This window comes from Crassostrea angulata, chromosome 2 (assembly GCF_025612915.1).
Source record: "Crassostrea angulata isolate pt1a10 chromosome 2, ASM2561291v2, whole genome shotgun sequence".
Taxonomy (NCBI): Eukaryota; Metazoa; Mollusca; class Bivalvia; order Ostreida; family Ostreidae; genus Magallana; species Magallana angulata.
In genome coordinates this window covers 21,814,851-21,829,110 of record NC_069112.1, presented here as the reverse complement: position 1 = coordinate 21,829,110, position 14,260 = coordinate 21,814,851, and the positions used below count along the sequence as shown (strand labels likewise).

The window sequence follows — 14,260 nt, the reverse complement described above, 5'->3', positions numbered from 1 at the left end:
TTCTGCGCCAAATATTTATAGCGACTGTTTGTTGGAGAAAAAAGTGGGCTATTTTCTAAATCTCATTTAAAGTGACGATAAGCAGCCAAAAAAAAAAAATATAAAAATAAAAAAGGTAGATATGACAACATGATAGGAAGGAAAAGCAAAATATCAAAGTGTTTAATTATAATCATTAGCGAATAAAACATTTGAATAAATCAACCATAAACTACTGAAAGTATAACTTTAGTTAATACAATGTACTTATGATAAATTAAGCTTCGTTCATTCTAAACATAACATTCAATAACCTATTATTAATGCATAGAGGGTACAGGTACATTATGCTTCAACAATTTAATTTAGCTTTTTTCTAATATAGAACACAAATAATTACGTTTAAATAAACATTTCAGCAATAAATTTACAAAATAAATAAAGATCACAAAATAGGAAAGAAAAGCCCATGATAAGTTAGGCAATAACACATAAGTCACCGATTCCAATAAAAAGCATTTACAGGCGAAAACAAACATTAAACATGGGCGTTAAAATGTAGGGACGGGAGTGGATATTATTGGCACAGAAACAAATAAAAACAAAGAACACTTGGTGGGCTACATCACAACAAATCAACAGTACATTGTTGTTTGCAAGTAAACATGGTTATATAAGTCAAAGCAATGACTGAACAATTTTTTTAAAAAATATTCTTATTATTCAGACATAGGCATCGGACTTGTAATACAAAAATTAATGAAGACATAAAAAATAACATCATTTAAGTTCTAAGGATTGATGAACGTACGTAATATTGTTGCTCCCTCGGACTGTCAAATATCAAATATGAACATATGACACTCAAGAAAATATTCATTTGTACAAATATTGACTGAGGGTTTATAGGGCTTTTAGCAAGAAATACCAATAATTGACTTACAACGATACAAACAAAACTAAAAAAAATGTAAAACAAATCTTATTCCTGAATGCTAAATGCTATAACAATGGATATTTGTGCGATTTAAATTTTTTTATGTCAGACGATGAATAATTTCGTATGTGATATATGGCAATTATCTTTGTTTATTTGTCTGTTGTCTCGTTGTGTTATTTTTTTTTTGCCTAAAACCTTAAACAATTGTGTAAAATACAATGTAGGTACTACATCTTTTCAAATATATTGAAGGATATATTTTTGGGATCAACATTTATTGCATAAACATTATCAAAGCAAAAATTCTCTTATAATTAACAATAAAAACAGCCACACGCAATGTACAAGTTGGTCAACTTTTTAAACCAATTAAAAATGTTATAATTATGCAAGCATATACAATAAACAATAAATATAAGGCTTGAGAAAAAACGATATTAACCTCTATCTTTAAAATAGCACGAACTTCAGCACAAATTATATTTTGTCAAAAATATGCATATACAATGTATTTTATATCAACTTGCTGCTTTATGAACGTTACAATGGGTAAATAAAAACCCCATAAAAATCTGTTCAGTGGCTTAATACTAGAAAAAGATATAGAAACCGTCAGATGAACAGTTAATAATATCTACAGTCAAATAATCACCTATATAACTACAACATACAAAACAATAAAAGTCAAAGTCCTGAACACGGCCATACAGTATGGCTTCCTTTGGAAGCCTTTCCCACTATCAAGAAGGATAGTGTAACACATGTGTGGTTAAAACCTGAAGTAAGAGTTGTTCCCATAATTAAAACGTTTGGGAGACGTCAGTGTATCAGCCTCGTTTTCGGTATCGTTCTCCCAAGGCGGAGGTTCAGCAAAACTCTTGCGTTTTGGTGACGTTGATGATGGCGTCAAGGTCAGATCGAAGTTGAAAACACGGCGTAGGGTAGGGGATGACGGGAATTGCCTTCAAAAGACGATAATACATTGAAACATTGTCACATCTACTTATTTTTATTGCACAATGTCTTAAATTAGACGAAGTTAATATTTAAGATAAGAACAAAACATAAAATTGCGAACATTTATATGCCATTACAATTCTTGGAATGCCCTGCGTGGTGACTGTTCCCCGGCAACCGGATAAGAAAACTTCCGGTCACGTGGGGAAAATGGTGAGCAGACATAACTAGGGCTATTGGACGGAGAGTGGGTGTGGTGAGTAGGTTCCGAGCTACTGCGCATGTGCACAACGGTCAAATTCTTGATCGTTTTTCGTCTGTAGGGAGAGGAGATGTTTTCTTTGGAGCAGCTGCCGATAGACATTATCTCTGTGTCGCTTTTAGAGAAAGAGGACTCTAGGGCGTTGGACTCCGCTAAAGACGGAAAGATGGATGTATCAAGGAAAACAATTCTTAATTTCTGTATTGTTAAAAAGAAAGCCTTGTTTTATAATTTCTAAATTATGTGATTTGTCACATACAGTTCTCTGTACACAAAATATCATAATACATGTAAATATATTTTCCCATTTTTTTTTTATTCCATTCTTATTATTTTAATGATGTGATTGTAAAAATTAACTTAATTTACCTAATCGTTTTCTACAACGTATATACTGTTCCTTAGAGATTTCAACCCTCAATCTGACGTCATAAGCTTGGTGTTTCGTCCGAATACTGTCCGTCAGAAACCCATCATTCACGAGCCGACACAAGTCTCCTGTCACGTACATCCTCCATAATTCATCCAGTGACGTCACCGACGGACAGGAAATGACGAAAATAATACTTCCGGGATAAATATCGTCGATTGTTCTGCCGTGCTTACATATAGCTTTAATGGCGCTGAGAATTTTCATTGCATCAAGAATTCTGTTGTTTGTTTGACATAATTCACCCTGAAACCTATTAAAGGATTTCGGGCTGTCATCTGCACGACGTATTTTTGCATAAGCATCAACAGCCATCTGTAGAATTTCTTCTTCAACTGAAGCGCATTTACATTTTCTTCCTAGCGCTGGCGCATGCTCCAATGACCGTAACGTTTCTGTCACGTGATCGGATTCCTCGGCAATTGATTCACAGGCTATCCTCATCTCCACTTGTTCTGTTAAAAGACAAGAATATATTGAAAATATTGCTACAACCAACTTGCTTCATTCTCATACATCTTGTTTGTATGTATACTGTCACATTAACACGGATCTAAAACTGGCCAATGGTAATTAACATGTTTTTTTATTATAAATAATCGAAGATTATTTGCACTATATCAGAGTAAATTAAACGGAAAATTAAAATATAAAATAAATGTTTGTACCTCGTTTCCGTTTTCTCGGTGTTGTCGGTGTCCATGGCGAGGACCCCTGACCCGGTCCGCTAGAAGCACACGGGGATGGCGATGGCGCCGACATCCTTGCTGACGGCGAGGGTTGGCGTTGTCGCGGCGACGCAGTCGGTGGAGGCAGGAACTGTTGAACCGGACTCTTGTCTTGTCGATGTTTACAGTACGCCGAGGTACAGGCCGCGGCGGCAGAGCCATCCAATCTATCTCCATACTGACCTCGCCCTCTGTCGGCGGCCCCTGGGTTTTCGTACATTGGCTGACGTTGAGCGGACATTGTGCGAAGCTCTTCTACAATCCAACGAGCGAACTCTTCCGGATTGTCTTGCTGTTGATACGTGTTGCTGGAACGGGAACCTAAAAGAAACAAATTTGATATAACATGCATATACAATGAGATATAAAATGAATATTATATCGGTAAGATAGTTGAAATCATATCTAAACTGTTTAGGAATACTTGATAAAAAAAAAAGGATATAGAAGAGTGTTACCACTAGATAATAGAACATGTAAGCATGGGATTTTCTTTCCCTGAAAATATTAAGTCATTTAATAGGATAAAATCTTCCTATTTTTCGTTGTAATGGATTTTTTTTTTCATCATCATGATTTACAAGAACTCTCACAAGCGTTTGACTTTGTACGTAAGGCCATTCTTCTAGAATAACTTATACATCTTGTGTGCTCGGAATATTAGACATTTGCGTTGTGTTTGCTATGAACCACAAGCTGGTGTACTTCCTACCTTCGCTGGAGAGAGGTGAAAAGAGCTGTCGCTTAGCATGATGCTTTTTCATGGCTTCTAACTGACTTTTCATGTACGAATTCATCCGCCGAAGCTCAGCGTTGATATGAGCATGATCCTCCACGTGATCAAATGAGTCAGGCGGCGATTCCTCCTCCGATAAATCGTTTGACGGGAAAAACCCACGCACGAGTCGCTCCTCACGAAGCATCGCTTTCTGACTGGGCGAGGTAAAGGTCGGGTCTGATAGACATCGTTTCAACTCGCGCAAGATAGCCTGAATTTCCTCTGTTTCAGATTTAGACGGCGAGCGTTCGATGTCACTAAAGCTCCTGAGGGCCTTGTGTCTCAACAGTCCTATGTAGTTTTGTCTGTATTCTGGAGGCGAGGCGCTGCTGCCAAAGACACTGTCACTACTGACGTCATCAAGGCTAGGGGGTTTCTCCAACTCAGATTTAATGTATTCCAATACATTCTTAGGAGGAGGATTTCTAGCTTTGAACTGAGGGGGGTTTCCGACTATCCGTGGACTAAATGGTATGGGGTCGGATACACTGGGAACCTTGGGAAAGACAAAGCCTCGTTCGGTGACCATGGGGTTATTAGATTTTGTAGTTGTACCAGTAGTGGTAGGATCTCTACCTCTTCCTTGGAATCCCCCCATCATTTCCTGGTGGAAGTCCTTTGACGAAAACGAGTCATTTCTTTCTCGGCTCTGGTGCTCAGTATTGGGGGTACTAGTCGTCATAACTGTTTTTTCGGGCTGTTGATTCTGTATTATTTTCGAAGCCGGAATAAAATCTTCCTCCGTGCTCGGGTTCGGATCTTCCTGTTTCAGTACCCATTGAATAGTAGCGGTGTATGGCGGAGGGGATATTTGTGTTTTGGCAGGACTACACAGTTTAAGCGGGTCCAGTTTCTGTAACAGTTTGTTGTCGTTTTCTTCCGGTCTGACATGTTCTCGCTTTGGTGAAGTATTTAGTCGTTTCGTGGGACCTTTGCTGGAAAACTTGATGTCAGCTGAGTCGGAACTTTCAGTAGATATTTGCCTTTTAAGCCGAAAGTTTGCAGGATCTTGCAAGGGAAATGGTTGAGGACTGGACACGGCAGTCTCGGGTGCAATTGGCCGTGTTGAATTTTCTGTAATTAAAAAAGAAGAATAAAAAGACCAAAAATATGAAAAATATGGCTGAGAAAAAAACACAGCTAACTACCGGCGGAGAGAGAGATTGAGAGAGAGAGAGAGAGAGGGACAGACAGAAAGAGAGAGAGAGCTTGAGTTGAGATCTTTTACCGGTACTAAGTCGATGAACAATATCCCGGATGTATCCCTTTTGTTGGTCGGTGAGCTCTGCAGTAGTGGGAATAAAGAACCCAGGGGAGGGAGGGGGTTCTGAGGGCTGACCCTCGGTGAATGACTCACTTCTGATCGGTACCTGGGTGGGTGTGTTACCATAGCTGGTGTCGATCTGTAAGGGTGACATGCGTTTTGGCGGGAAGAAAGGAGGCATTAGATGTCCCTGGTATCTGCTCTGTAACTCCTTGTAAAAAAACGTATGTGTTAGATTAGGTATGCTGAGCTTGTATTTGAACTACATGAGTATGTCAAACATCATACGAAACCGAAATTTTATGGTGCATTAACCACACTTAAAAATACGATAAATGCGACATAAATAGAATTTCCAATACCTATGTGGGTAAAATATCTCTAAAAAAAACCGACATGCATATCAAACCAGAAAAATACTAGTATGGTGTTTGGTATACAAAACGACAACCATTAACTTACATTATGTATTGCATGTAGGTGGCCGCTGAAATAGATTAACTGTGCAAAGCCAAAAACACACGGATATTTTGTGTGTATTGAATTACCAACACACCACAAATGTTATTCATGAACACGGCTTATACATAAACCGTGTCATGGTACATGTATGCCCGGTATTCGAGATAACTCAATCATCTTGAGGCTTTGAGATCTGGACCACGTACCATTATACAATGTACCTCTTTGTATGTATAATTGAATAAATAATAATTTGATGATAAATAATTAATTTGTTTATTTTTGACCATGTACCTGTTTATCCACAAGAGACGAGTGTTTCCGGTCCTTGTGCGGAGTTCCGGGCGGAGTGGGCGGGGAATACGGCTCACTCTTACTTCCGGTCTTTCTATACATAACTAGAATGAAAGAGAAATGAAATAATTTTAAAAGCGATACAAAAACGTATTAATTTCATTTGCATTATTGATATTGTCAGTGCTTATTTTTTTACCTTTAATTTGTATAACATATTGGGCTTTGATCGACTCCCCCCACCCCCAATAAATTCAAATTGTATATTTATTAAATATACATAAGAACGTTACTAAAAATATTCCTTCAATTTCCGGAATCAGACAAAACAATTATTCCTCTGAACCCCCCCCCCCTTCTTCTCCTCCAAAAATTTCTGGATTCGTACCTGTCAAATCTTAAAGTTATAATCATAAATTTCATGTTTCTTTTAATTTTTGAACTTTTCAAAATGATGTTTAAATAAAGGTTTTAAATTTTCCTCGATTATATTTTAGGCTACAAATCTATTGTTAGTTTCTTTCACATCCTGTTCAACAGAATAAAACTTCGGCATGGATTGACAGTTTTATCAGCCAGCTCTCTAGATAACGGGACAATCCGAGATTTCTTCTGTTGACACACCCCAGCCTTATCTCTGATTGCCTTACAATGATTGAAATGTAGCCAAATGTAAATTACAGAAACAGATAACGAGGCAATATCCTTAACTAAATAACGATTGTAAGCGTTATACGTGCAATCTACTCAATTCATGCGTTATTGCTATACACTGTAACCTTTGAACCTTGTGCTTTAGAGCATTGTATATTTCTATTCCAATTATTTCCTTTATCACCTCGTATCTCCGATAAATTTTATATTGCTCTAGGTTAGATAACATGCAAATATGAGCTGCATAACAATAAATTCAACAGCATTTGACCTGTTCAATACCGACATGCTCGGAAGTGAGCGGGGATAGAGTATTAGGGGTGTGTCGGAGATAGATGGGCACACTGTACCGTGTATGAAATAGAAATACACCTGTAAAGACGGTATGAGAGGGTCAGCATAATAGTAGATTAAGCTCAAAAAAGGGCAACTACCCGGGGCAACCCCCCCCCCCCGGAAAAGAATGACCCCCTCTACACTCATACACAAAACCAACAAAGAGGCAAACAATCCAGGAATTATGACATGGCGATTTAAGTTAGTTTTATTTTTTAAATCTTTTTATCTGGCTTTTACTTGTGCATTTTAACTTTCTTGCGATAAAATACAAGTACACTCCTTTATCTTTTCCTTCTAGCTCTCATTAACTACATTACATTCATCCTCATGTTGACAAGAATATTGCTCAATTTCCGGTTAACATTTGGAGAAAAAAACACCTGTCGCGTGTCTGTTACCATAGTGTTTCAAAGCAATATAAAAAGGCAAAGGTGCAAATTGTCAGTGTTTTTTCCTCAATAAACCTTTCTCGTTGGCTTATTAAAGGTCTGTTTAAAACGAAATGACTGCATAATAATAATCGCATCGACGGATCATGCATAAGGATGTGCAAAAGACTAACCCAAAAGTGCGCAAATAATCCGGATTAATGGATGAATGTCTTCAAGATATGATTTGTGAGACCATTTCCTCTTTTTTGCATTGCATATAGGTACGACGTGCTTCTTAAATGAACACAACAACTGTAAAACTCAGATGTAAAATTTATGTTAATTCATGATGTTCCATGTTGCATAATGATTTGAATTTTGGATCTATAGAATATTTTACTGGAGAAGTTCACTATGTAGCAGTGAATTTGAAAGTCAATTAAATTAAGGCTCTTCAAAACAGACTTTAACGTCGACAACGGCTGAACATTTCTATGTTAATTTTACGACATGTAATGATAATTTTATATGTAACCGTAGATGATATCATTTTTATGATCTTTTTAATGACGTACTTTTTTTCATGTTAGTAAAAAAAGACGCATACAAGATAGAAACAGTTTTATGTTAATCTAGAAAACCTTTCTTAATAAGTCTTTTTATCAAACGTCGTTTAACTACGTTTATGTTTTTAAGAGTGAATTTTGCACCTTGCGATATCCATACCAAATTGTTGCACCTGAAAATAATATTCGGTAAAGTAGGTACCCCGGGCTAAAATCGTTTAAAAATCGGTCGTGCAGAAAATCGCTTCTAATTACAAGGACGATTTATTTTATCAGCAAGTCGTAGATTACCGGGGTCGAGGCAGTGTTATCCGGGTAACTCTGCATTACCAGTTTGAATGCTAACTATTCTGTATATTGTACTTACGCAATATAGACTCTATATAGTAATATTTACATTTCCCAGTGTCTTTGCCTGTGATAACACTATGTATCTATTTTGTACTATAAAACCCATAACTACAAATTGGGGCGCCAGCGGGGTTTTCTTAGTTATATTTAAACAGTTAATCGTACAATGGCTTAAAATTATATAAATATTAGTAATAAGGAATCATTCTTTGAATATTATGAGATGATAATTCCGGTCGGGACGTGATCAAATCTATCATAAAGCCCTTCGGGCTTTATTGGATTTGATCACGCCCCGACCGAAATTATCACCTCATAATACTCAAAGAATGATTCCTTATTCCTTATATAAGCACAAACTATGAAACATATACATATACAGTAGTCTACAATAATAATGTTGTGATCATTTTGTACATGCAGGCGATACTGATTAATTTATGGGCGGCGGAATGGGTAAACGACGTTAGTGCGTTCGAACATCTTTAGTTATTTTTAAAAACACGCTAAAATACGAAACAGACCAGCTTAAAACTAAATCAACAGCCTCTTTTGCAAAATCAATAGATATTGATGCAAAACAAACGATCATCAATGCAAAACCGACAATCATGCAGTGAATTAACGCTAGATGGCGTGCAAAGAGGTATCAGGAGAAATTGTACCGTGGAGAAGAAAAGTACCTTAACGTGCATTAACTTTTTTTTCACCTTTTCCGCCGCCCATCCTAATTGTTAGTCCTGAGTAGATATGCTTTAAACATACTTTTCGTTTTAATTAATGAGTAAAATGGCAAAAGTGTAATTATTCCGGTAGCTTTATAATTAGTATTAAAAAAGAAATGTCTCTATTACACACTTGTGATGTATAGAAAAAAACCAGGCTACGATTATTTTTTATGAATGAATCGGCCCCCTCTTCTTTTACTATTTGTGTAAAATGCATACGGTATAACAAGTCTGAGTGACATGTTTTAATCTGATATTCCGCCAATGTTCCTCTTGATTGCCATGATGGGATAGAAATCTGATTCAGTCTATTGTAAAACTTGTAACTTTTTTCGCAGTCATGATGATATTTCATAAAAATGTAACAGTATTGACAAAAGTAAGACGATCTTTAATATTAATTTAAATATTTCATCAGAAAATCTATGAATTTCGGTCCAGGGGTATCATTATCTCAATTGTGTAATTATAGCCGAGATTTGCAACCATTTTTGTGGCCTCTTTGAAACAGAGTTGCGACACGCGAATGTCGTTTCATTTCACATGTAATGGCACGTGCCCGCGCAGGCGCGTACAAATACAGGTGGATGTACAATTTGCAGATACACCTTTTTCATTGATGGAGTTTGCCGAAATAAGATACATCGTAAAAGAGTCAGTTAAGCGTTTGATGAACGTAATATAAATGCTAATGAATCAATTGTGTGGACATGAATAGGAAATGGGGAAACATCAGAACGATAACATTAAGCCGGAAGAATTGGGGGTGGGGTGGTTGCTGATCGACTTTTAAAAAAAAAAAGCACATGAATCCTTGTTGATTTAAACAAGTTTTCAATATTTTAAGAGAAAGAGAGAAAGAGAGATAGAGAGAGAGAGACAGAGAGAGAGACAGAGAGAGAGAGGGATACATTGTTCAACTTAACCTGTGTAAATATATACAGATAGAAAGAAAGATAAACGCGTACATGTATATGGTAACAAAAGGCAAATTAATAATCGTCTTAGTGTGTATAGATGTTTTATGATTAGAGAGTTAGAGAAAGTAAGAAAGAAGGAGGAAAGAAAGAAATCCCAGGTACAAACCAGTTTTGGTGAAATAATTTCGGGGGCTTAATTTCAGTTAAATTCAAAGTATGTAACAATATTGAGAAGAGAGTAATAATAAAGAGGATATAGAAATTGAGACAGAGAAAATTAGCCTGTTTTCGTTGACTAACTTGTTTTCACTAAACACCTGAGTGTAAATTTAATGTGTGTGTGTGTGTGTGTGTGTGTGTGTGTGTGTGTGAGAGAGAGAGAGAGAGAGAGAGAGAGAGAGAGAGAGAGAGAGAGAGAGAGACTGCCCTGGTTGTTTATTTAGGCGTAGTTAGAACACATCGAGTTGTTTGTATTTCGAACGAAGGAATGAATCCGATGAAACCCTTCAAAACAGTTTAGAACACTTGATCCGCCCATGACCACCAAATAAATCAAAATCCCAAACAACCACCCGTTCTTAAGTGGGTTGACTTGGGGGGAGACTGCAATATTTGTTTACCTGGGCCTGGCCCGTTCTACCTGTTGTATTTCTAATTCATAGCGTTTCCCAGGTGTTTAAGTATTTGTCAAAATATGATAAACGAGTAGTGCACTTGTAAAATCAAACGCAGGGCCAAAGACATGCTAGATGTAACTGTAGGTGACCGCTCGGATCTAGAGTATACTATCTGCTGCAGTGTTGCCAGGGAGAATATAGTATGCTTATTTTAGGGGGTTAGGGGCAGAAGATTGCGTTGCGTGCGTTGCATACGTTTATCAAGACGTGTGATATGCAGAACTCCTTTACCATTCAAAAGGGGTTTTTATTTGGGTCATTTAATTCATGGGCTTGCGTCACGTTTGAATGAAGAATTAATGTGTTCATTTAAAATGCTTTAGCCGAAAAATTCAGACTGAATATTTGAAAGCTAGTGTACGATTTGCGAAAAAAACCCAGACACAAACAGACACAAGAAATCTTTAAAAAGTAAAATTTCTAAACTGGATATATTAATAACTTCATCTCTCTCTCTCTCTCTCTCTCTCTCTCTCTCTCTCTCTCTCTCTCTCTCTCTCTCTCTCTCTCTTTTATTTTCATAAACTCACAAATTACAAATTTCCAAGAACTGTCAGTTTTATTCTGATTTTTTTTTTCATTTCAACCGTGCAATTCTCATTTAAATGCATGTAACTGCATTGATGAATCTGTAGATAATTTTTTTACTCATAGGAAATCGGCATCTTTATGTAAATTGGATCGGAATGAATTTACAAATAATTATATACACGGGATTAAATTAAGTGAAGACAGTGTTATCACAATTTTTAAAAATGCTTTTCTCTCTCCCACACACACTCTCTCTCTCTCTTTCTCTCTCTCCTCACACGAGTACTTTCTGATCATATCATGCTCAATTAAATTTTCACGACAAGAACAAAATTTAAATGAAGTGCTTGCACTTCGTCACTCGGTGCATTAAATATGGAAAAATTATTGATTTTAGACTCAATACATTCCATCTACTGGGGTCTACCTTGAGGGAAAACGCGTGCGTCAAATTCTTTTCTGAACGAATAAAATTGATTCAAATTGTAAATCTGTCTTTATTTGCTTTACTATTTCAAATGGATAATTAAAAAAGAAAGAAAGTTTGAAACGTCTTGCGAGGCAAATCACACGAGTCGTACAATTATGCAATGCTTGCACCCCTTTCTAACCAAACATAATTTTACCTTACCGTTATGCTTGAACTCTGGGGCCATGCGCAAAATAATAAAATATGTTCCTGTCTCGGTTTCAATATCGACGCGCCGATTTTAAAAATTGAATCAGCTATTGCGTAACCCATATACAGTTAAAATCGAATTTTTTTTTATTTTAACTGACAATTCACCTTGATATTTTCACTATTTTCAAAATGTTATCAGCTAAATGCGAGAGATTTACAAAAATACAGATAACAAATCTAATAAAAATGCAAGCATGAATTGTTGAATCACCTTACCTTCAACGTAAGTATACAGTTACTTACATCCTGTTACATGTATACATACAAAGGTAAAACATCCAAAAAAGGTAAGTTCACCTACCTGGGCTGACACCTGAATAAGATTCCTCCCTTGATGAATATTATACCACAGAAATGTAGCGGGGTTATTTATGAAAATCAGATTGCCTCAAAACAGGTGCTTTATGAATCCCCATTACACAAAAACTAACGGTAAACACAGGTAACCGTATATCGGGATGTTTGACAGTCTTAACACCTGTACACGGGCGAATGTATAGCGTGTATTACTACAACACAGCTAGGAAATAGACGCGGTTGAGTTTAAGTCTTTTGACAGCTGTTTGAATTACCCTCCCTTTCGGTCAGTAGATAAAAAAAAATCTTATAAATATGTTTTTTTATGCACACAGATTTAAAAAACCTAAATTATCTCTCGCCGGTAAAACACGTGGAGAAAAAGGCGGCCCTTAGATATTAGTTGCGATGCTTCTATATTTAGATCTGTCGATCAGGGGCCTGCTAGACAGAAAGATTGAGTGGGCAATTTCCAATACGGTGATAAGACATTTAAACGGTCTGAAATATTCTTCTTTAAGGAATTCTTTTTAAAAATTGCAATAAAATTGTTAACGATTACGCGTCTGGGTGAAATTTATCAATTGCTTCAGTCTCTGCTGTAATCAGTAAAAAAAAAAAAAAGAAAGAAAAAGAAAGTTAGATAAGGACGATGAAGTAAAGCAATTTGAAATTGTATTATCAATTAATTAATTTATTAATTAATTACTTAATAAAAATACTGGATAAAATATCAAAACACTTGGATGTTGATTAAAAAAGGGGCAAAAAAGTTCGATTTATTACCCCAAAGAAAAAGGTAAAATTCTAAAGATAACCAAGTGTGCGGATATTTTATGCATTTTTTCATATGTCGGTTTTTAATGAAACGCAATGACTGCTAAACATTCCCTACTCAAACAATTTGGTAATTGTTTATGAAATAAATCTATAGTAAATGTACATTTTTGTAGATTTATAGATTTGTTCCGTTTTCCTAAATTCCTATGAGGTCACACCCTACCCCTCTTAAAAACCAGTGGCTGGGCTAACGATCATGTACATGTACTAATATTGACAAAACGCCTTATGCGGCCCCCAAAATAAAGAAATATTGAATAGTGAATTAAATATTCGTCTGCTCCTCACGGTGTCGAGATCGAGATGAAAGGACGGCAATTTTTGTTTGAGATAAAAATGTACGGTTATAGAATTTAAATGTCTTACGTCACTGGGAATCGCATACCGTGGGAATGATTATTGATTTTCATTTTCCATTCAGGGCACGACAAAAGGGGGGAGATTAAAAAAAAAACTGTCTGGAGAGAGAGAGAGAGAGAGAGAGAGAGAGAGAGAGAGAGAGAGAGAGAGAGAGAGCAAGCATAAGTCTGCCATAATATTCTACAAGATGATAAAAATAGTATGTGTATATTAAAAAAACACGTTAAGATAAATATTACATATTATGCATTTTTTGGAGAGAGAGAGAGAGAGAGAGAGAGAGAATAAAAACACGTATATAATCCTTCTTTTTTGGTCCATTTTATTACCTTCATGTTCCTCAATCGCAAATAAAAATAGAACCCGTTCCAATTTCTTCATAATACCTTTAAAAGACTTTTTTTTTTTTATCATTTGATGCTCGGTGCCAAGACACCAAGGTTTACCTGGGATCTCCAAAAGTCGTAAAAAGGAAAAACCCTGTGAAAAAAGGATTAAATTACATAAATTACAAGAAAATTGTTGTGTAAGGGATAGGGAGGTTTTAATCTCTTAGCAATATGAGATCTCTATCTAAATGTTTGTTTAACATTAAAATCGAGATATTTTATCAAGGTTTACACCCTGTCTCTCGATGGATAGAGTGCATGCGATTTATGAATGGAGAGCCCGCATAGCGTAAGTCAGCGCACAATCAACATACGGGTTATTCAAATCAAAATTTTAAATTTCATTGATTATTTTTACGATACTAATGTTAGGACGAGTACATGTACATGTTCAGGTGACTTCCTCAATGACATTCCCGTCCTTTATTTGGTCCACATTTGATCAATATGTTCAAAATTTA

General features: G+C 36.2%; 2 protein-coding genes across 2 annotated transcripts in view; both read right to left on the bottom strand.

Moving 5' to 3' along the window:
* LOC128170467 (complement C1q-like protein 4) overlaps positions 1-1,264 on the bottom strand; it is a 290,459-nt gene extending 289,195 nt beyond the window's left edge. The window contains exon 1 of the mRNA XM_052836242.1: positions 1,254-1,264. The gene's annotated coding sequence lies outside the window, so the exon portion shown is untranslated. The remainder of the gene's footprint in view (positions 1-1,253) is intronic.
* LOC128170458 (uncharacterized) lies at positions 1,262-12,491 on the bottom strand. The gene is made up of 8 exons (XM_052836230.1): positions 12,215-12,491; positions 6,095-6,198; positions 5,303-5,549; positions 4,009-5,148; positions 3,237-3,617; positions 2,508-3,023; positions 2,014-2,290; positions 1,262-1,881 (listed from the first exon to the last, which is right to left on the bottom strand). Exons 2-8 carry the CDS (start codon positions 6,194-6,196, stop codon positions 1,689-1,691), a joined length of 2,856 nt encoding a protein of 951 aa, XP_052692190.1. The 5' UTR covers positions 6,197-6,198; positions 12,215-12,491; the 3' UTR covers positions 1,262-1,688.
* Positions 12,492-14,260: the final 1,769 nt, after the last annotated feature.

What these genes read in the sequence shown, in the direction of transcription:
- LOC128170458 (XM_052836230.1), bottom strand. Translation starts at nt 6,196, where the DNA reads ATGTATAGAAAGACCGGAAGTAAGAGTGAGCCGTATTCCCCGCCCACT. An exon ending in CGTCTCTTGTGGATAAACAG is followed by an intron (nt 5,550 to 6,094) that starts GTACATGGTCAA and finishes TTTTTTTACAAG; the next exon opens with GAGTTACAGAGCAGATACCA. An exon ending in ACGTTGTAGAAAACGATTAG is followed by an intron (nt 2,291 to 2,507) that starts GTAAATTAAGTT and finishes TTCCGTCTTTAG; the next exon opens with CGGAGTCCAACGCCCTAGAG.